The sequence below is a fragment of the Marmota monax genome, unplaced genomic scaffold (assembly GCF_021218885.2).
Source record: "Marmota monax isolate L192 unplaced genomic scaffold, Marmota_monax_Labrador192_F-V1.1 WCK01_AAM20220418_F8-fsc00232, whole genome shotgun sequence".
NCBI lineage: Eukaryota > Metazoa > Chordata > Mammalia > Rodentia > Sciuridae > Marmota > Marmota monax.
The window spans coordinates 2262378-2285350 of NW_026695232.1; the positions used below are offsets into that span (position 1 = coordinate 2262378).

The 22973-nt window shown below is 33.9% G+C and overlaps 2 protein-coding genes across 16 annotated transcripts in view; one reads left to right on the forward strand and one right to left on the reverse strand.

The window, feature by feature from the left end:
- The window catches only part of Greb1l (GREB1 like retinoic acid receptor coactivator), a 264690-nt gene extending 261045 nt beyond the window's left edge, over positions 1 to 3645 (forward strand). For all 6 annotated transcript variants that reach the window (XM_046438512.2, XM_046438513.2, XM_046438514.2 and 3 more), the window contains one exon: positions 934 to 3645. In XM_046438512.2, coding sequence (XP_046294468.1) covers positions 934 to 1097 — 164 coding nt within the window. In that variant the 3' untranslated portion in view covers positions 1098 to 3645. The remainder of the gene's footprint in view (positions 1 to 933) is intronic.
- Positions 1 to 22973, reverse strand: part of Esco1 (establishment of sister chromatid cohesion N-acetyltransferase 1) — a 95613-nt gene that overhangs the window by 13335 nt on the left and 59305 nt on the right. For 2 of the 10 annotated variants that reach the window (XM_046438534.2, XM_058577079.1), the window contains exons 9-12: positions 19346 to 19435; positions 15292 to 15435; positions 12610 to 12797; positions 5811 to 8500 (exon numbers count right to left, since the gene is read on the reverse strand). In XM_046438534.2, coding sequence (XP_046294490.1) covers positions 8353 to 8500; positions 12610 to 12797; positions 15292 to 15435; positions 19346 to 19435 — 570 coding nt within the window. In that variant the 3' untranslated portion in view covers positions 5811 to 8352. Of the gene's footprint in view, positions 1 to 5810; positions 8501 to 12609; positions 12798 to 15291; positions 15436 to 17758; positions 17930 to 18238; positions 18303 to 19345; positions 19436 to 19976; positions 20101 to 22973 lie in introns of those variants that run through there. The other 8 variants (XR_006850460.2, XR_006850461.2, XM_058577080.1 and 5 more) reach the window with 8 other exon arrangements.

A 22973-nucleotide genomic window follows, 5' to 3' on the forward strand; every position in this document is an offset into this window, starting at 1 on the left:
GGTTATCTTGATTTTAAACCAGAGCCACTGGGGAAAAAAGATCATCAAATCATTGTTATTTATGACTAAATGCAGGTGAACAGAGTTGTGACAACATTAAATACAGTTTTGCCACTGTTAATTTTTGGAAGTAATTTAAGAATACATAATGCTCCTCCTTAATTAAATAGTTAAACAACTTATGTTAATGAGTCTACCCATGTTTATAGTAATCTGAACATAACATTGCTTGGGTCAGACCCCAGCTGCAATAAATGTGTATAACTGCATCCTCTGACATAAACCCTTAGTTATGATTCTGGTACAGAAACTAAAGATAATTTTAATAGGCAAATTTAACTCTACGATGCATACCTAAGAACAAACTGCAGGTTAAGCATCACAAATCCTGGCATGATGGCTTTTGAGGTCAGTGGAAAAAAAAGGTTCAGAAAACGGTGTGTGGCATAAGAATAAAGAAAACTCCACTTATTTGTGTACATATGTAGTTCTAAACTGGGAAGTTGGGATGTGACTTTCAGAAGACATTTGATATTGTCTGAAGATATTTTTTTTTTCGTTGCCACACTGGGAAATGCTGCTGGCATATGGTGGGCAGAAGCCAGGGATGCTGCTTCACATTTTAAAAAGCACAGACTAGTCCCCCAAAACAAAGAATTATCCAGTCCAAAAGTGCTATGGTTGAGAAACCCTATTCTAGAGGACACACAAGACACACAGATAGCACTGGTTACTACAGTTCAGTGAATTCTCACTTTACAATCTCAACTTTTTAATTTGCAAATCTACTTAGAATAAAAACCTGAACAATCCTGATATGCTACTTACCTATAGATTTCGTTCTAAGAAGTTTTGGGAATACATCAAAGAGAAATAGTAAGGTTATTAGTTCAATCCAAGAGCCTAAGATACATTTTTGCCTTTTCCCTGAAGGTGCTACTCTGTGTGTCATCTGCCAAGATAGAAGCTCCTTACGCCAAACAATTGTCCGCTTAGAGCTAGAGGACGAGTGGCAATTCCGCCTCCGGGATGAGTTTCAAACTGCCAACAGCAACGATGACAAGCCTCTTTACTTTCTTACTGGACGTCATGTATGAGCTTTGGAAGAGACCAAAAATTGCAAAGGGATGCCTAGCTGGGGTGGGACAGAAACAATTATTGAGGGATTTTTTTTTTTCTTTAAAGTACAATCACTGTGGAGCAAAGTGCAACATATTTGTCTATTCTCCAAAGAACTCCCCAAATCTAACCAAGTCTTTGGGGACATCACTCTCCTTCAGTTCTAATTACAGGACCCTACATTCAGGCGAACTCCACTGTAGGCAATTATGCAATTACTTAAGATGTGGTCTGCCTGTGGGAGCCTGAGGAGGATAGACTTTGGAGAACAAACATGGAGTTTGCATTGGTTTTTTTCTACTATACTGCATTGGGGGAAAAACTGTCAGCATTAGCTTGCTTGAATGTGTTACATGAGATACACCATTGGTGTGGAAATAATTGAAGATTAACATTTGAGGCCTGAACCCTCAGTTTCTCTTCAGATCTGTACTTTGGTACAGTATTACTCAGGGGTCTGAAATGATAGAATGTAGAAGTTATTTGTATTTAAAAAAAGTAGTAGTTTTGTCTTTTTCTGTGCAGTGTTAGTTTAAGATTTATAATCTTTTATGTATTGAAACTTTTGGCAAAATTTCCACAGGAGTTAAGAGTTTACTATTTAAAGTGAACAAACAAATCAGTAAATGCAGAGCAGGCATTGTGTACATTTATGAAGAGTCTCCTAGCTTAATTCCTTTGCTTTTCCCATTCTTTAAAAGTTTCCAGTCTTAAAGCACACCATGTCTAAGAGAATATGGAATAGTGATTAATCTCGTTTAAGAACCTGATTAAGCAGTTGGGCCAATTAAGCAGCTTTTAGGAGTTAACCTGTACCCACCCTGTTTTGATTGAAAATAAGCAGCTAGCACTAGGCAAACCTAAATGTCAAGCTGAGGCTCTGCTGTGGAGTAGAACCAGTCGTGCCCCCCGTTTCGCCCCCCAAACTCAAGCACAGCTTCCTTAAAAAAAAAAAAAAAAAAAAACAATATTAGCTGCCTTACACGGACAACACAGAAAGTGCTGGAATGGGAAATAGAACCATGGAAAGAGAGAACTATTTTACTTAATTATACCACTGACATATTTGTGAGGAGTAAAAAAGATGCCAGGAGTTTTTGACTCAAAATCAGTACATGATGTCTGACCAATATAAACAGTAGGATTTCTCACCAAATATTTTAATGAAGAGCAGATTCTAGGAAATATTCTAGAATAGTCTATTTGAAGTTTATACTTATATTACTCCGGTTCTCATCATTAAACAATCTCTTTGAGATTTTTTGATTTGCCCACATGTATCACTTTATCCCCACTTAAAATGGCCTTTGTTACTTGAATCTGTCTAGTGACCTGAAACTACTGAGAGGGGCCTACGAAGCCTGCATTTACTTAGAACAAATAGTGTTTTATCTTGTGATAACAAGGAGTTTACAGCTAGTGGAAAGATGGAATGTATTAGATTGAAAATGGCTTGCAGATCTCTTGGTTTTAATATAGCTACTTTTAATGCTTTAAATGTATTTTGAAATGAACAATTCCTTTTAATCCCCTTTTTGTCCTTCAAAGAAGACCTGCCTTATTATATATGCTTTAAAAACTTAGTATAGCAGAATTTTTAGCAAAGAGGTACGTTCTAAAGCAACTTGGTGTAGATATGAATGTATTTCACTTTTTCCTGTTTTGTTGAAAGGGCCTGATGCAGATGATATCAAAAAACCCACTGTTTGTGCAATATTCCAATAACATTTACTATAGGGCAAATAAAATACTTGAAGTAGTTCTAATTTTACCTGGGGCAGATGGCCTCTCAGTGTTTGTTCTGGTTTTATGTATGATTTCATGGTCTCAAGGTTTTTTTAAGTTTCTTTAGATGCAGGTACTCCATGTTAGGGCTGCACTCTAAAAATTCAAATTATTATGAGTTCAGAACTACTACTCAACTCTGTGGAAGAGAAATGCCAGAATAAAGTCCAACACATCAACTCGATAGTGGAGAAATTTAAGTTGACCTGCCTAATTTTTCTTCTTTTTTTTTTTTTTTGAAAGCCTCTTAAATCACTTTATCACTCTTAATTCTTTAGAGAATGTTAGGTCATCTCTAAGGAGAAAATTGCACAAGCACAGGACACCATGATTTGTTAGTGTATGTGTTCAGTTTATGCTTTTCCACCCTTTAAAACACTAGTGTGGAGTGAATGGATTCACTAGGCCCACACAATAACTCACCTACACACCTGCTAAAAACTATGGCATGTATGTATGACACTTCACACAGGTTAATACTAAATGTAAACTAAAGATTAGAATTGTAGTTGTCAATTTGGTTTGGCTGTAATTTATGCAAATGCTTTTTGTGACTTTTAGAAAAAGGGGTACCTGTGTTACATTATTACTGTAAAATTTTAACCAAAATTTGGTGAATTTCACTAGTCAGTCTACCTCACGTTTTGTTGATGATTCAAGTTGTCGTAAGTTGTGTCTACAGTATGTTCTTGTCCTTTCATTTAATTTGGTGAATGTATTAAAATTCTCTCCCACTCCCCACCCCCCAAAATAGTTTGTTTTCTTTAAACTAATTTTCTATTATGTTAAAAAAAAACAGAATGTGCTCTCAGACTCTGACAACATCCAAAAAAGCTTGGAAATACCAATATTATAGGATGGATGACTCAAAGATTCTTCTATTCTGGCACAATAGTCCAAGAAAGTAGCAGATAAATATTTGTTGAATGAAAATCTGTAGCTCAAATACATACACACACCTAAAGTATCTATAGACCCATTTGTAGAGTTGCACATAATTATATATGACAGACCTAGAAATGATTAAAGAATTAGAAATATTCACACTACCTCCCCCATCTTTTATAGATGGCAACTACACTCAGTTTGGTGTCCTACTCAGAAACACAGTGTTGGGTTTACTAGAACTGTGTAGTATGATACAAGGTACATACTGTTAACTTCCAATTTATTTCTAAACTGCCTAATTTTATCAACTCTTGAACCCATTATACTCTCTTCTAGGCTAAAGGCCCCTTGTCATTTACCTCAGGAGAGACAATAAATATTTCTAAGCCTGATAGCAGACTGACAGGAAACAAACTACCAGTTTTCCTTCTACAGCATATTCCCAAGCAGCCACCCTGAAAAGACTAAACACACCCAAGGCCAAATCTTCACATTCAACTACCTAGATAGACCTGGACTAACATCCTGGGAACAAACATTTCTCAGGCTTCTCTTCACACATGAAAACTTATCCCCGCTTAAGCTTCCTCTGACTCTAGGAGAATACTGCTATAACTGAAGCCCTGGCCTCACTGGAAAAGTCATCACCAAAGATGATTTCAGGAACAGTTAGTAAGGTCAAAGAAAAAGCCTTTCACATAATAAATTCACTATACTCTTAACTAGCAAGTTCTAAACTAAAGCATCTACTCCAGGGCCTATGACAACAGATGGAACAAGTTCTAAGAAAGAAAAGGCAACCAGTAAGTCATTCTCTGACCACTTCATTCCATAAGTAGCTCATGTATTTTATTTTTACTAGGAGGGTGGTAGGGGTGAAGGACTGCCTTAAAACAGAATTCTTCCCGTTTTCTGTTAGAAGGCTCAAGGGTCATGAGAAAGAGACAGTTCTGTAGTCACTACCCTAGGAATCAACTCAGCAATCTTAACCCTAGGTGAAGTGTGGGTGGTCAGGAATATGGCTATATTTCCATCCAAAGGGATAAGACTCCCTTGCTGAGCAACTCCAAGTAAGTAAGAACAATTAAAATACCATTACAATGGGGCTGGGGATGTGGCTCAAGCGGTAGCGCGCTCGCCTGGCATGCGTGCGGCCCGGGTTCGATCCTCAGCACCACATACAAACAAAGATGTTGTGTCTGCCGAAAACTAAAAAATAAATATTAAAATTCTCTCTTTAAAAAAAAAAATACCATTACAAGTCTGTTGTACTCATTGTCTGTACAGTAGTCATATATTAAGATACACCAAATTCACTCTTACATATTATGAACTGGTAAAATACTTTTTATAATTCTTACTAGAGAAAATAATCATTGTTATGTGTACACAGATATGGACATAATTCATCAAATCTCATGGGCTGCTATGTCTGTATGTGAGATACTTTTGTAAAGCACCAACAACTATTGGAGGGCAGCTAACAAAAAAATTTATGGGCACCTTTATATAATCAGTGATTACAAAATCACTCTTTCCTGAAGTTTGACTGTAGTTATTGGTCTATACTCACTGTGGCCACTCCTTCCTCCACCATCCCATAGACATTGCTCATTCTAATGTCACTTGGACTATCTTCAGTCTTCATTTGTGGTATGGCAGTGTTGTCCATTCTCTGATTTTTGAAACTCTTCTCTAAACCACTCTCTTCTAGCTGTTACTTTGCTCTTGTCTTCTCAGGTACTCTTCTTTGAGATAAATAATGGTGTTCCTCATAGATGTCTTCCTCCTTCTCCTTTACAAACCCCAGAATGATCTCTTCTAAACACACCAGGAGTGGTGGCAGAAACCTGTATGGGAGGCTGAGGCCCTAAGCAACTCAGCAAGACTCCGTCTCAAAATATAGATATAGGTAGGTAGGTAGATAGATAGATAGATAGGGGCTGAGAATGTTGTTCAGTGGTTAAGCAACCCTGGGCTTAACACCCACCTCCATCAAAAAAACAAAAACAAAAAAATTCGAATAACTGAACTTACAAGTTTATTTGCTCAGCCCAAACCTCCCTTAAACTCTAAATCCACATTTCCAAATGTACACTAGATGAATACTTACACTTGGAGGTTCTGTAACTACCTTAAAATCTTGATCAAAACCGAGCTCACTGTTGACCATCAAATTTTCCCAACCTAATTCTTATTATCATCTCAATAAATCCATATACTTAATTATCCAACCAAACTTCCCACATACCCTAGACTTTTTGCCACAGAGGACTTTTCCACCCAGTCATAAACTCCAATTAACTTCAGGTGCACCCATCTCTTCTTCATCCCCATATCACAGCTTCAGTTCAGTGTTTCAACATTTTTCACAATCATTACAGTAGTATCAATTATCTTTGAAATTACAGATGCCTCTCCTGTAATCCCTGTTTTATAGGATGGTCATGATGATTAAGGTAAATAATGCACAAAATACAAAATCTGGCACAGCAAATACTCAAATGTTAGGTACTACAATAGTACTACTATTCTTAGAGAAATACCTAGATTATAAAATTTATTTGAGGGACTGTGTTTTCAATAAAAACGTGAAAATAAATTGTTTTCCTGGTAAATGGTTAACATTTAAAGCAACCAATTAATGTATCCTCTCTGCCCATGGGTCTCCTTAAAACCACCAAGTGTGGCTTGCCAATCAAAAGTATTATACTGTGGCTCATGTGGAAATGGAATCTGTATTATGAAGTTAACCAGTTACTAGGGAATCTATATGGTACCCCAAAATTTCTTCTAAAAATTCATGGGACCTTGCCGGGCACAGTGGTGCATACTTGTAATCCCGGTGATTCAGGACGCTGAGGCAGGAGGATTGCAAGTTCAAGGCTAGCCTCAGTGAGGCCCTAAGCAACTTATTGAGATCTGTCTCAAAATAAAAATAAATAAAAAGGGGTTGGGGGATGTGGCTCAGTGGTTAGGTGCTCCTGGGTTCAATCCTCAGTACCAAAACCAAAACAAAATTCAGGCAAACAATGAGTCCAGTGATGACTAGAAGAGGCCATCATGATGACTCAGAATGAACTATTTATCCTGTCTTACCGTCCTATCATATAAAAAGTACGGTCTCACAACACTCTATAAATAAAAAAAAAGCACAAATCTATAGGAAGATAAAATGTACACCTGTTAATATTAACTTAAGGCCCTTAATTTTAGCCAGTTTTCAAGAAAAATACAATCATTTACACTCACAAAAATAATCTAAGTGGAACCATAGTGATTCTTCATCCTTGGGCTATGGCCCTTTATTTCCTTGAAAGATCAGAAAAGTGCAATGTTACTAAAATAATCAGAAGGGATTTTTCCTTTTGGAGATAAAGTTCAGCAGAGTTGCTGATAACATAAGGATCCATTGGGAAACTGGTGAAAACTACCAGTTTAAGAACCCAGTATTTTAATCATATTTCAAGATCTCAAACCTAAGAAACTCCCTGAATAAGCACAAATGACAAAACAACATTTTCTTAGTACGTTTATCACTTAGAAAAGACTAGCAAGTATTTTATTATTTTATTCTACATTATATACAGATCATAAAAGGCCACAGCAGTTTTCAACATATAAACCCTTTAAAAGTAGAGGGCACTATGAAGGATAGACAAGTATCAAAATGAAGTCCAGTAACGAGGGCATATACTCAGTGCAGTATTTTTGAGGAATAACAGAGCAGATACCAAGTCATCCATATTTAGCTTACAACTGTTCCATGTTTTTATAAGCCTTTTGAGTGTTAACAGCCCAGTTGTGGCAAAAGTTGCCATTAAAAAAAGAAGGTATACCTAGAATGAAATATTGAACTTAAAAAGTACCCTTCATAATTCTAGCCATTTATAGCTCTAAAAAGTAGGAAAACCTCAAATTTTACCCCATTACAATTCAATCCATCAAAGGTAGAAAAGAGAAATGGAAGGAAAAGTTCACTATTCCAAATTCTCTCTATTTGGAATTTTCTTTTCCTTTAGGGGTTTCTTCAAAGTATACATGAGGCCTTTTAAGAATCAGCTTCAAATTCCTAAACACGTAATACTGCAACCTCCTTAAATAATAATTGAAAAACACTGGTTTCCACTCTGAAAATACAATCTTTAAACCTATAACTGGTATCAGCAGATCAATATAAAAAAATACAGTACCAAGCTACACTGGTATATTTCCATATTAAGAACTTCAAAATATACTTATCACTGAGACCATAGTCCTTGCATTAGTTTTCAGTCCACTATGAACAATTATCTGCTGCATGTAAACATGTCTAAATAACTATAGATAAAATACATCAATCATAAATTTCTGTAAAAGATAATAAAATATCTTCTTTAAAAAACAAAACAATAATAAGCTATTACTGCATTGTTTCCAATTTTATGAAAATGGAACAACCAAGTGGTTGTTGCCAGTCCTGAGTTCATTGTAATAAAAATGGCCCTAGTTCCTGGTTAAAGTCAGCAACCAATCCATTCTCTTCAATAGATGTCTTCTAGTACTGTAGACAAGCTTTGTTTAAGTAGTATTCTGTCCATTAATAAAATTATATACCAGAAATTGACCAGTGCCACAGTACTGTGTTGCAAACAATTTTCCATCAGGAGTGGGATCTGAGAAAGCAATTTCTTCTTTACTCAAATATGAGCCATATATAAAGTTACTCCTATTAAAAAAAAAAAAGGGGGAGGGGGGAGAATGTGAAAAGTTAAAAAAAATCATTATTATTTCTAATCTTAAAAAAATCTGTCAAATTCATTTTGACTAGAAAGACTTTCAGATAATGATACCTTATTCTAAAGACTGTTGAAGTAACTGTGCTTTTAAAATATTATCAATTATTTGAGGTTAAAAAGTTTTTAAATAAAAACAATGTAAAACATGGACCCAACATCTTGTCATGATAAAAATACTCAACAACACAAGGAAATTCCTCAACTTTCAAAGACATCAAAGACCATCAGATTTAATGATAGAAGACTGAAAACTCTTCCTCAAAGATCAGGAACAGGAAAAGGGTGCTCCTGTGTCTTGAATATTATACTGGATGCTCTAGTCAGGGCAATTAGATAAGAAAAAGAAATAAAAAGCATCCACGGGGCTGGGGTTGTGGCTCAGCAGTACAGCACTTGTCTAGCATGTGCGATGAGGCCCTGGGTTCAATCCTCAGCATCACATGAAAATAAATAAGTAAAATAAAAGGTACTGTGTCTAACTACAACTAAAAAATAAATATTAAAAAAAAAAAAGCATCCACAGTAGAAAGGGAAAAAAATGATCTCTTTTGATCTAAGGTTGTGGCTCAGTGCTTGCCTAGTATGCACAAAGCCTTTGGTTCAATCCCTAGTATTACCAACAATTTTTTAATTAGATTAAAAAAAAAATTTTTTTAATTATCTCTTTCACAGATAACACAACCTTGTATAGAGAAAATCCTAAGGAATTTACACACAAAAAAAAGATATAATAAGTGACTTCAACAAGACTGCATATTCAAGACTGATATTCAAATATCAATAATATTTGCTACACATTTGCAATGAACAATCCAAAAATAAAACTTAGGAAAAAATTCCACTTAAATCAACAACAATAAAATACTTAGTAATAAACTTAATAAAAGAAGCACAAGACCTATGAATCAAAAACTACTAAGTACTGTTAGAATGAAAGACATGATATTTTTTTAATTCAAAACACACTACTACCAAAAATAAAAATAAAATAATATAATTAGGGCTGGGGTTGTAACTCAGTGGTAGAGCACTTGCCTAGCATGTGGGAGTCACTGGGCTCGATTTTCAGCATGCATATAAATAAATAAAATAAAGATCCATGGGCAACTAAAAAAAAATATATACACTCACACACACACATACATACATACACACATATATAAAATGTAACAGAAAAGTGTAGAGTTCAATACTTGGTAAAACGATAGAAATACAGATCAATGGAATCTGGGGTGCAGCACTTGCCTTGGCTAGTATGAGAGAGGCCATGGGTTCAATCCCCAGCACTATCCCAAAAACAAACAAACCAACAAGGGAATACAATCCAGATATAAATATTGACATTTACAGTCAATAACTTTTTATAATCTCACCAAGACTGACCACTCAAGTGGGGAGAATAACTGGTCCCTTTAACAATAGTGATGGGAGGATAGAATATCCATATGCAAAAGAAAAAAGTATATCCACATGTGATATCCTACCTCATATCACACACAACAGTGAATTCAAAATGGATCAGAGACCTATATGTAGGAACTAAAACTATAAACTAAATAAGACATAGGTATTAATCTTTGTGGCCATGGATTAGACAATGGCTTCTTAAATATGACAACAAAAATAGAAATGACAAAAAATATCAATTGAACTTCATTCAAGTAAAAAACTACTGTACTTCAAAGGATATCATCAAGAAGATGAAAATAACCACCACAAAACAAAAATTTTTACAAATCATACATAGGACAAGGAACTTGTTTCAGAATACATAAAGAGCTACTGCAACTCAACAACATTTTAAGGGATATAGGATATGAACAGGCATTTCTCTGAAGATGATCTATTAATGGCCAATAATAAGCACATGAAAAGATGTTCAACATTAGTTATTAGGAAAATGCAAATCCAAACCACAATGAATTACCGTTTCATATCCACTAAATAGCTAAAATATAAAAAGACAAACCATAACAAGTACTGGTGGAGAAATTATGAGCTCTCATACATAGGTAGAATTATAAAATGGTGCAGACACTGTGGAAAAATTTGGCAGTTTCTCAAAACATTAAACACACAACTATAATATGTTCAGCAATTCTACTCCTAGTATACATCTGAGAGAAATAAAACATACATTATTTACACAAAAGTTTGTACATGAATGGTCACAGCAATGGTATTCAGGACAGCCAACGAGTGAAAACAACTCAACTGTTCACAAATTAATAAATGGATAAATAAAATGCATACTAGTACATAAGGTTTTATTATTTGTCAGTATAATAAAAAAGAATGAAGTACACTGATACATGCTACAACATGATGACATCTGAAAACATTAAGTAAAAGAAACTAGTCACAAAAGGTAGAATTCCATTCATATGAAATGTTCAGAATAGGCAAATGCATTACCTTAGATTAGGTAGAGGGAAGTGAAAGGAGGGGAAGGCAGGGGATGTGGGGATAAGAAAGATAGTAGAATGAAACAGACATTATTATTTTATGTATGTATGTGACTATATGACCAATGCGATTCTACAATATGTATACTCAGAAAAATGAGAAATTATAATCCATCTATGATATATCAAAGTATATAAGTGCATTCTACTGTCTTGTATAATAATTAAAACAAATAAAAAATTTTTAAAAAAAAAGATAAATGCATTTAGACAAAAAATAGATTGATGGTTGCCAGGAGCTGAGGATAGGATGATATAGGGAATCACTGCTAATGGGAATGAGATTTTTATGGAGTATAATAGAAATACCCTGAAATTCAGACAGTGAATTCAGTCAGTCGTATAGTCTTCCAAATGTACTAAAATCCACTGAATTGTAAAGCTTTAAATAGATGAACTTTATGGTATACATCTCAAATAAAGACATTATTAAAAACATTTTTGTTAATGCTTAGCCAATAGAGAGCCCACTATTAGAATTTTCATGTTGTGATCTTCACAAGGAGTTCTGAACAGTTTTATAGGAGGACCTACATACAAAAGATCAGTAAACGAAAAAACTATAAATGGATAGGGAATAAGGTCCCTAATGAGTTTTACTCTGTCACACAGAATAAATACAACTCCCACACTATTTTACTTTTTTACAAACTAGAGCTATTTATAGTTGCCACAAGATTTACAAGGAGAGAAAATACTCTCCATTAGGTTTATTATTTATTTAATCAGCAAATTTTCCAGGCTTAGTTCTGAAAATTAAAAACAGACATGCATCTTTGTCATGAAAAAAAGAGTAGGTAAGAGCTGAGTTCTTTTGGATCATTACTCATTAGTAAAATAAGGGGACTGGTGTAACTCTACACCAGGTACAACCAGAAGAATGAGAAGTTGTCCTTCATTTATGTATGATGTACCAAAATGCAATCTACTGTCATGTGTAACTAATTGGAACAAACAAACAAACAAAAAATAAATAAGGGGAAGAGACCAGATATGTATTAACGATCTAAGATCTTAAGAGACTTAGGATCTCACTTTTCAAAAAATGAACTGACCAAAACCCCTCTTGGAATGACTAATTTAACTTTCTCCATTAACCCTGTGTCAAAGTACCTTAAAAATAAAAACTCAAACCTATAATTTGTGTCTTCACTTTATGCCTTTGATAAACAATCAAGTGATGAAAGGAGAAAAAGTAATGAGACTTAGTTTATAAATAATATTCTTAAATTAAGATTTCTCTAAAAGTTGAACTCCCAAGAAACTTTCCATATTTCTGTGGTTATGCTTAAAATTCTCCAGTGCTGAACACAGCTTTAAATAAGTGAATTAAATGGCCTGATATAACAACTACAAATAACCAAGTCAAAATGGCTTAATAACATTTAACCTGGTTTCTTCCTCCTCAAATTAATTTCACACAAAGTACTGAGAGACCATATAATGATAGGAAAAATTTACACTTAATATAAGTAAGTTATAATTTATGATTAACTTAAATAACCAATCTTTATACTAAAATTGCTTAGATCCTAAACTACTACAAATGATTTGAAGAATTATATGCAAGTTACCTTAGGCATTCAATCATGCGAGAAGCTATTTTCTTCCGCCGCATCATGCTGAACACCCATATTCGACTGATCCCACATATTGCAGGCTCTGGCAATGTTGAGCAGCACCAGGCTTTCTGCCTTTCAAATCTGACTTTTTCTTCTTCTGACCTGGTAGCTGGAAGTTTCTCTTCTATAACTCTGTAGCCCTGACAGATATCAAAATTAAGGAGAAAGTTTTATAGGGAGAATATTAACTGCAATTACCTAGAACTGTTCTTCTAGAGGAGGTAACCACACTTGGTTTCATAACAATTATAAGACCCACTTATGTTTTCACTCTCATTTTTAGGAAATAAACACATCTGGATTTGCATTCTGTTCTACTTGACTTACTAGTTGTATGATCATGAGATAAAGTCACTTAGTTCCCCTGACACTGGGTTCTTCACCTTTATAAAAACTGGGAATGCCCATCATCTCTCATTAAGAGACTAAATTAAGTAACATGTACAAAGCATCTTACCATCACTAAATGCTAGTTCTCTCTACCTCCTATATTCTAAGGACCAGAAAAGTACATGTTTACACCAGAGACAATGGTTCATGCCTATAATCCCAACTACTTGAAAGGCTGAAGCAGGAGGATCACAAGCTAGAGGCCAGTCTGGGCAACTCAGTGAGACCCTGTCTCAAAACAAAACTTAAGAAGGGTAGGGGATGAAGTTGGAGTTGCAGCTCAGCGGTAGAGCGTTTGCCTAGATGTGTGAGGCACCACATATAAATAAGTAAATAAAATAAACATCCATCGACAACTAAAAAAATATTTTAAAAAAAAAGGTTGAGGATGTAGCTCAGTGATAAAGCACTTGCCTAGCATGTGTTAGACCCTTGGGTTTGATCCTCATTACCACAAGGAAAAAAAAAGTTCATAACTCAGTAATAATAACTATTCCTGTGAAGGATGCAATAGTTCAGGCTTCACAGCTAAGAACTAGGTAGAGAGATAGCAGAGAAATTAAGAATTTAAATTTCCTCACACTCTGAGCTCTTTAAAATAAGTAATTAGCATTGGAGAGTCATGTGGGCCAAATTTTATTGTTATATTGTGTACATGTATGAATATGTAAAAAAAATTCCATCATTATATAAAACTATAATGCACCAATAACACAATATGGAAACCAAAAAATTTAAAAATTTAAAAATAACTAAAAAACATCTCTTCTGCCAATCTAGCTGTCACAAAAGGATCTAATCAGCCTCCTGATGGGATATGGTACAGAATTTAAAAAGTCGTTACATGACACAATTAATGCTAACATCACATAGCTACCTTCTAGTTTCAATACTACCTAAAATCATTTGGGGAACTATGTGGAATAGAAATTTCAAAACAATGGCTGTACTATGTAAAATTAACTCGATCTCTGGCAGAATTCTTTACATTCAATTAATATCTCAATACTACTTATCACAAAAAATAAAAGTAATTAAAAAAAAAAAACTTAGTAGCTATTTAAAACCAATTTTATTATCTTAGCAAGATTCATATGAACTACACAATTTCAGAGTGAATATTTAAAACACATAGCTTAATACAGAGAAATAAATTCATGTAGACTTTTTTTGGCTTTTAACTCTATTTAAAAACATTATGACGAAGCGTACATTTGCAGGCATTTTTAATATGCTAGAAATACTAACTGAACAACAGCCACACATGATGACCATTAAATTTATAAGGACTAAAAAAAAAAAAATTCAAAGTGAGGATGACTAGGGAGTCCAGAAGCTTCCATTCTCTTACGTTGGTCTCATGTATTAAATAACATGAATAAAATGTGAGCACATCCTTTACTATGATTTGCCTCATAAAAACAAAACAACTATTCATCTAGAGCTCAACCACTGAAGTAGTGACCTATTCCAGAGGTGGCGAAGTTTCTAGAAAGGACTCAATAATAAATACAGTAGGCATCAAAGTCCACTTAGTCTAGACAAACATGTGAGCAAATGGGTGTGGTTGTGTTACAATAAAATCTTATGTACAAAAACAGGCCATAATTTACCCACTATAGTTTGCCTACACTTGACTGATTCTAGTGCTATAGGGAGTAAAATATTAATTACATTAATATCCAACACAGAGTCTTCACAAAAAAATCTTAACTGTACTTCTGATTCTACAGAATTATCTAACTTGAGCAACTCAAGAGGCTGAGGCAGGAGAACCTGATCCCAAAATAAAAAATTTAAAAGCCTGTGGATGTGGCTCAGTGGTAAAGTGACCCCCAGGTTCATTCCCCAGTACCAAAAAATAAAAACATAATTTTTTTGTTTGTTTAAAGAATTATCTGGGCTGGGACTGGGGCTCAGCAGTAGAGCGCTCGCCTAGCATGTCCAAGACACTGGGTTCAATCCACAGTGCCACATAAAAATAAATTAAATAAAGATATTTATTGTGTATTGTGTCCAACTACAAATATATATATATATATATATAAAATTATCTGACTTAAGAAACTTAATTCCCATGTAAGATTCAACTCCATTACAATAAACAATTACACAAAGGAATTCATGCATTCACATTCTTCCTTACCTAAATGTAGAACAAATTATCAGGATTATACTACTACAGATTACATAGTAAATGCAGTAAACATCAAACTACTTATGAGCACTCTAAAAGTCACTTACCCACTGGATATGTTCTGCAATTAGGCAGCCAACTACTTTTTTATCATTTGAAATAAAGAGAAGTGTTTTAGTTCTGGAATAGCACATTAATGGAGCCTGTTGGAAACCTAAGTCATTATCAACCATTTCTCTAATCTCGTCAACCTGCCAAATAAAGAACAATATTTATTTTTAATAATGGAAGTATCATATAAATGTAAAAAAATATATATATATACATATACATATATATATACATATATATATACATATGTATATACATATATATATATACATACATATATATATATATATACATACATATATATACATACATATATATATATATATATATATATATACAGTTCAACAAGTTGATTATATTATTCCAAGCACGGTATCTTCTAAAAAGGATGACTGTAGTGATGAGTAACTGTTTCATAAACCTCATAGACCACTTAGCAAAATCAGAGAAAAACTGGAGAGTAATGTCAAGTCCAGCAATCTAGGGAAAAAAAGAGGGTTGACTCTACCTCCACTAGGCTAATTTAAAGAACATTAAGGCTGGGCTGGGGCTCAGTGGTAGAACACTTGCCTCATATGTATAAGGCACTAAGTTCGATTCTCAGCAGTGCATATAAATAAATGAATAAAAGTAAAGTCCATCAACAACTAAAAAGTTTTTTTAAGAACATTAAGGCTTCCTATTAGTAGCACAGCCAAGCACAGTGGTGCACACTTTTGTAATCCAAATGACCTGAGGCTGAGGCAGAAGGATCACAAGTTTGAGGCCAGCCTCAGTAACTTAGCAAGACCCTATCCCAATACAAAAAATAAAAAGGGCTGAGGAAGTAGCTTAGTGGTAAAGCACCTCTGGGTTCAATCCACAGTACTACAATAGTAGTAAAGGAAACAAGAGATGGACAGAGGGATATAATTTAATGATACAACTCCTCTACATTCAAACCCAAGTATTGGGGGGAGTCCTCATGAGTAAAATAAAAATGGACACAAAGGAAAGAACTTCTTGTTTATTTCCTATTGAATCAATTATGGGCCAAATATTATTTAAAATACTTTATATATCATCTCATCATCAGGGACAACGGTACATGCCTATAATCTTAACTGTTCTGAGGCTAAGGCAGGAGGATCTTAAGTTCAAGGCCAGCCTGGGTAACCTAGGAAGACCCAGTCTCAAAACAACAACAAAACACACAAATATTATTTCATTTAAATCCACCATCCTGTAGAGATTTCTAGTTCCTCACTTTACATTTGGAAGAAATAATTTCCCTAGTCAGATATATTAGACAACTAGAAAATCAAGGACAAGAGGTGTGAACACAAATGTTAACATGGCATCTTCTGGGTTCCTACTAGAACTAGTCAGGGTCAAATACAGTAAGCTCAAACTTTTGTAGTCCTCTGCAGGCGCTCACATTTCCTTCCTCAGATTAAAAAAAAAAATGCAAATGCTCAGTCCAATTAACAATAATTTGAGACACTAAGATTTAAATGCAAAAAAACCCTTAAGATAGATCACTATTTGCACTCTGTGCACACAGAATACCATGAAACACAACTTAGTGATGAAAACTCAAATCCTCCTAATCCTTAAAGTCCTACAGTTCCCAACTGAGTTCCTAAAGGTAACTTGCTCACAATTCCATAGATTTTCACTTTTAACCTACTATGGGTTATTAACTAATAATATACTGAATACCAGGTAATCAATATTTTTTGCCCTGAAAAACTAAAATTAGGAAATTAGCTTTTTTTTTTTTTTAAAGCCTATGTTTCTATTTGCTCTAACTACAGTGTCAGACTAAAAAATTTCTCTGGAGTCCTTGTTTTTTATTTCCCTTTTTTCTTTATGTTTCCTTGGAAATTTCATAAGTAAGATGTGAGATGTGTAGTTTTTAAGTGGTACTTCCAGTCAAACAAGAGTCCTATTGATATGATGATCAGACTTTAGACTTTTAGTGAGCTTGTGCCTTCTATCCTCACTTTTTCTCTCCATGAGGGAGAAGGAAATTAGCATTTAATGTGAAAACTCTTAGTAAGATATGTCTGCCACATAAGGTAATTGTAGCAAAATTCCTACTGTTCATTTTTAAATAATAGTTAGAATTCCAAAAATTCCACATTTTTCATTAGTCAATTATATAAAAAACAAGTATATATTTTTGTGCAAGCATCAAAGTTTTTAATACAAGACAGGTTGGGCCTGTTTTTGTATCATTCTAAATGCTACTGTCTATACTGTAAAGCAATGCAGGGGCTTATCTGGTTATCTGGGGTTGCCCAGTTAGATATACAGGGGATCTGAAAAATCAGAATCCATAAAATAAATTTTTATCTTAAGTAGAATGCTAACTACATTTTCAAATAATAGATGTTTTCCTTCGATGTCTTTTTCAGGTAAAGTATTCCTAAATTTAGAGAGGTCTAATTGTGAAGTTAAACAAAATTCAGTAAATAAATTATTTTCTTTATTTTTTCAGATAAATTTTTTACATACTCTAATACAATTAAGTTTTTTGAATAAATGCCTAAACCCATTACTTACATTATGAGGTATTTCTGAAAAAGCATCCAGGGGATGAAGAGATACACTGAAAGTGCAATAAATTCTTTTTTCTTGCTGGGGATCAGCCTAACAATTATCAAATGCTAAGTTAACAGTGTCCCACTGAGATACATCCCATCCCAGGCCAACATACTATTTAACAATAAGTTTATCCTATGGTTCCTGACTTTTTAGATACTCCATATGACAAAATAGATACAGGCTTCAATATCTCTTAGTTCATTTCTCAACACAATAAACTCAACCCTGAAATGAAAGTATGGACCTAAGTAGAACTAAGACCTGGTTAACACTAGAAAAGAGGAAAATTTTAAGTTTTCTCCATTGTATTTATAAATTGGGATGTATCGTTTTTATCCTTTAAAATATAATTACCTGGGCTGGGGCTGTAGCTCAGTGGTAGAGCGCTTGCCTAGCACGTGAGGCCCTGAGTTCGATCCTCAGCACCACATAAAAATAAATAGAATAAAGGTATTAAAAATATGTATATAATTACTTCATGTTTAATTTCCGTTTTACTATTACCCTACTCTTAAATATTCTTCTACAATAAGCTTTTACTTAGAAATTTACACTTAGAACTGGGCACAGTGGCGCACACCTGTAATCCAAGTAATGCAGGAAGCTGAGGCAGGAGGATCGCAAGTTCAAGGCCAGCCTCATCAATTTAGAGAAGCCCTAAGCAATTTAGCAAGCCTCTGCCTCAAAACAAAAAATAAAATTTTTTTTTAAAAAGGGCTGGGGATGTGGCTCAGTGGTAAAGTGCCTCCAGTTCAATCCCTGATACCAAAAAAAAAAAAAAAGAAAGAAAGAAAAAGAGAAATTTACACTTAGAATGGAACTTCATTTTTTTTTTTTTAATTTTGTAAATTATTATGGTTCAACTTTTTTGGTTTTGGTGCTGGGGATTTAGGCTAAGGTCTCACTAATCATTTGCTCTACCACTGGGCTATTTTCCCAGGCCTCAACTTTGAATTTTAATTCTAATTCTTAAGATAACTTACTGGGCATTATTCATTAACTCAATTAAATAGCCTATCTTTAATTAATCACTCAAATTATTGATAACACTGGACAATAATCAATTCACTTAAAATTCATTTCAGCTGGCCACAGTGGTGCATGCCTATAATCCCAGCAACTCAGGAGGCTGAGGCAGAAGGATTACAAGTCCAAGGCCAGCCTCAGCAACTTAGCAAGACCCTGTTTCAAAATAAAAAATAAAAAGGGCTGGGGATGTAGCTCAGTGGTATAGTACCCTTGGATTCAATCCCTGGTACCAAAAAATAAAATTCATTTCACATGTTTTGGATTACCTCAAAGTTTGGCATAATTTTTCAAATTGGCTGTATCCTTTATATTATTATTTATTGTTTTCAGAACTGATGTTTAAATGTGCTGTGCTACCAATGTGTTATACTCTTAACTTTAGCTGGAAAGTGATATTAATCCATTCTGTATAAAATTTCACTGCAAATTTACCTTTTTCAGGGCATATTTTGGGTCTTCAGGAAGAACCATTATTATCCTGCCATCGGGGTATTCAGCCAGAATTCTTTCTTTTTTCCAGCCCTAGGTATAAAGAAGGATGAATTTTATGTATCATATTTTATTCATCATATTCATGTACAGAAGGAAAAGTACATCAATTTGTCTAAAAAAATTACAAACAAAAATATATGCTCATTAATGTTTAATAAAGCATGATAAATCATCTATTGTTAAGCATACAGTAGCTACAATGCTAATTAATGTTTATTATTCAGAGACATTATCTACTACCACAAAAACATCTAATTTATCAATTCCATTTTAAATGATTTTGAAAAATCACACACCGAAAGCAAGCCCCTTAAAGTCAGTGATTCCCAGAACCTAAAGAATGACTTTCCCAGATTCTTGATACAAGAATTAAATGCTTAGATTTCTTAGGAACATGGTTACCTCCACAAACACACACTCTTAGTTTTTTGTCTGGCATGCCAAAGACCTCCAGGAGGTTTTAAGTGAACTGATTTGCATGCAGTAGCCCAGTATGAAAGGAATAGTTTTTATTTTTATTGATCACAACTATCAAAGGCACAAGAAGGAGACTATAAAAAAATATAACTACCTTCTAAGAATCTAATAGGGAAGGAGAGGCTACGTTGTGTGTATCTGAAGTTAAACATACTCAAAAAAAGAGAGGTAATAAACTCTTCTTCAGATCCACACTCGTGGTGATTAATGAGCAGAACCTGCATGAAAAAACAAAACAAAACAAAAGCCACTTAAATCTAGTAAGATGGGACTGAACCAGAGGTTAAACTAGGAACTTTGAAGTTCAAAATAAGTACAGAAGGAATGAGCTTAACTAGTTGTTCCATTTGTCTTACCCCACCAACTTTACATAAAAAGGCCTTTCCAAAAGCAATTTGTATTTCTACTTTTTAAAAAAAATGTTCTTTTTTTTTCTGATTCGTTTTCTTCTAAGAATGCAAAAGCTCAATGAAACCAAGAAAAAGACAACTAAATTTTTTTTATATACTATGGCAAGTCTGAAAGAATGATGGAATCTAGAATCGTTTTTTTTTTTTGTAGGGGGGGGAAGAATCATAGTTGGGGACAAAAAATTTAGTAACAATCTTGATATATGTAACAATTTAGATTAAAATACTAAAAGCCAGAATTTGTTTACAAAATAAGAACATCCAAAAGTAAAAATCAGATGATTAAAATTACTTATGATTGATAAAATGCTCAAGATTTGCAAAGAAGCAGAAACAATAATCAGATGTTCTTTCAGGAACAGGAATCATACAGATCGAATATAGATATAATTTTAAGATATAAAAAAACACCTCTTTAAAAAGACATTTATATTAACAATGTTGCTTTTAGAAAAAGCTTTTAAATGAACCTATTTTCCACAAAAAGAAACTAGCAACTTTAAAAAATTAAACTATAAATTCAATGAAGACCTAGATATTTAAGAAACTTCAAATTATAAGAAAGTCATCCTTCCTGAGGTAAAATATCTAAAGACAATTCAATAAATATTTTCTTAAGAATTGTCTTTAAAAACAATACTATTCTCATGTCTTAATATTACACACTGTAATATTGTACAAATTACTTTGCTTAACTATTTTAGTATAAAACTTCCTCAAAAAAATATGCATGTTCAATGTGGAAAACTATCACACTGAATTTTATATAATTTTATGTTTTAAATATGATTCTATTCATTCCATGTACTAAATAAAAGAAGCAGGAACTGTGAGAGGCAGAATTACTATTGCTTAAGCTTCATTTAATGTTTGTGAAGATGGTATATTTTAGTGAAAACTTTTTAATAGTTTCAGAGTAACAGGGTTAGATCCTGTTGCTAGTTACTAGATGTATAGCCTTGGGTAAATCACTGGAACTCTGATTCTGTTTTCTAATCTAAGCATTCTATAAAATAGCTGTTATCAGACGGTTGCATTAAAGATAACTGTTCACAAGAGTCAATGACTCTTATTAACTTCCATTCTGGTACATCAAACTAAGAACAATGCAACTAGTCTAACAAAATGCAATCAGTAAATATCCCCAATGTTTAAATTCAAATCACGAGCAAAGCAAATATGAAAGAACCAAGTTGGCTAATGTCTGTCAAATACTATACTCAAGATATTTATGTGCCTCAACTGCAGTTAATACTTTGCTGATCTCAATAACCATAATTCTCCTGAATTTAGAGAATTCAGAAGAGTGGAAGTCTGTCTGCTGCCCGAAATGGAGGCACAGGTGGAATGTGTAGGGAAGGATACATGCAATTTAGAGGAATAACTGAACAGCCACAACTGTTTTGCAAAGATGTAAATTCCAATGCAGTTAAGTACATTCCCTCCTCTCGCCGTTAACTTTTAAGGTGTTACATATAATCCTCTGCTAACAGTATTTCCAAAACCTAAATTTTCTAAATTCATTCATCTGACAACTGAAAAGTAAAAAGCTCTACGTTTCTGATTCATATTTCTCATGAGAAGGTGAGGGTTTACTGTTTGTTTTAATGGTGCTGGAGATCAAATCCAGCACGATAGGCAAGCACTCTATCTTTGAACTATATACCCAGCAACCCCTTAATTTACATTTCTTTCTTTTCTTTTTGGGGGGATTGGGGTATACTGGGGTTTGAACCCAAAGGCATCTGACCACTGAACTATATCCCCAACCCTTTTTACTTTTTGAGACAAGTTCTCACTAAGTGACTTAAGGTTATCACTAAGTTGCTGAGGCTGGCCTCGAACTTGCAATCCTCCCATCTCAACCTCCTGAGTTGCTGGGATTACAGGCATGTGCCACCATGTCCAGCCTAATTTGTATTTTTAACAGAAATCAATGATATAATGATATTCTTTCCACCCTGTTGTAGTGACTCTAAATTTCAGAGCCTCAAAAGAGAAGTGATTTCTCCTTTTTTTCCAACAAAAAAAGATCACAAATGATGGAGCTAGGGTTGCAGTTCAGTGCTAAACTGCTTGCCTAGCATGAGTGAGGCACTGTGTTTGATTCTCAGCAGCTCATAAAAACGAATAAATAAAATAAAGGTTAAATTCTTTAAAAAATCATAAACGAAAACAACATATATTGGGTGGTGAATACAACTATCAAAATTCAACCAAACACTTAAGATCAGTGCATTTAATTGTGTGTAAATTATACCTCAATTTTAAAAGTTCCTACCAATCACCTTCATAAAGGCTGACTGAAACTACATATTTGAAAGAACACCCAGAAGTAAAAGTTACACAAACTTAAAAGAAAAAACAAAGTCAACAAATACTGCAAGGGAAGATAAAAGAAAGTGATTGAAGGAAAAACCCTTAGATTAGATTAAGAAAGACCGAGGGTAGGGAATGACTTAAGGGACATATTGACCAATGCAATATTACTTTTAACAAACAATATAAAAAAATTGAGATATTTGTGAAGTTTTTAATTTTTAACCCCAATAGAATACTTGATATTAAGGAGTAAGTTCACTAAAGCTTCTCTATGTTTAACAAAGAAAGAATGATCTTCATTAAGTAAAAATATCTAACAAACCGGATGCCTTGGTGCATGCCTGTAATCCCAGCAGCTC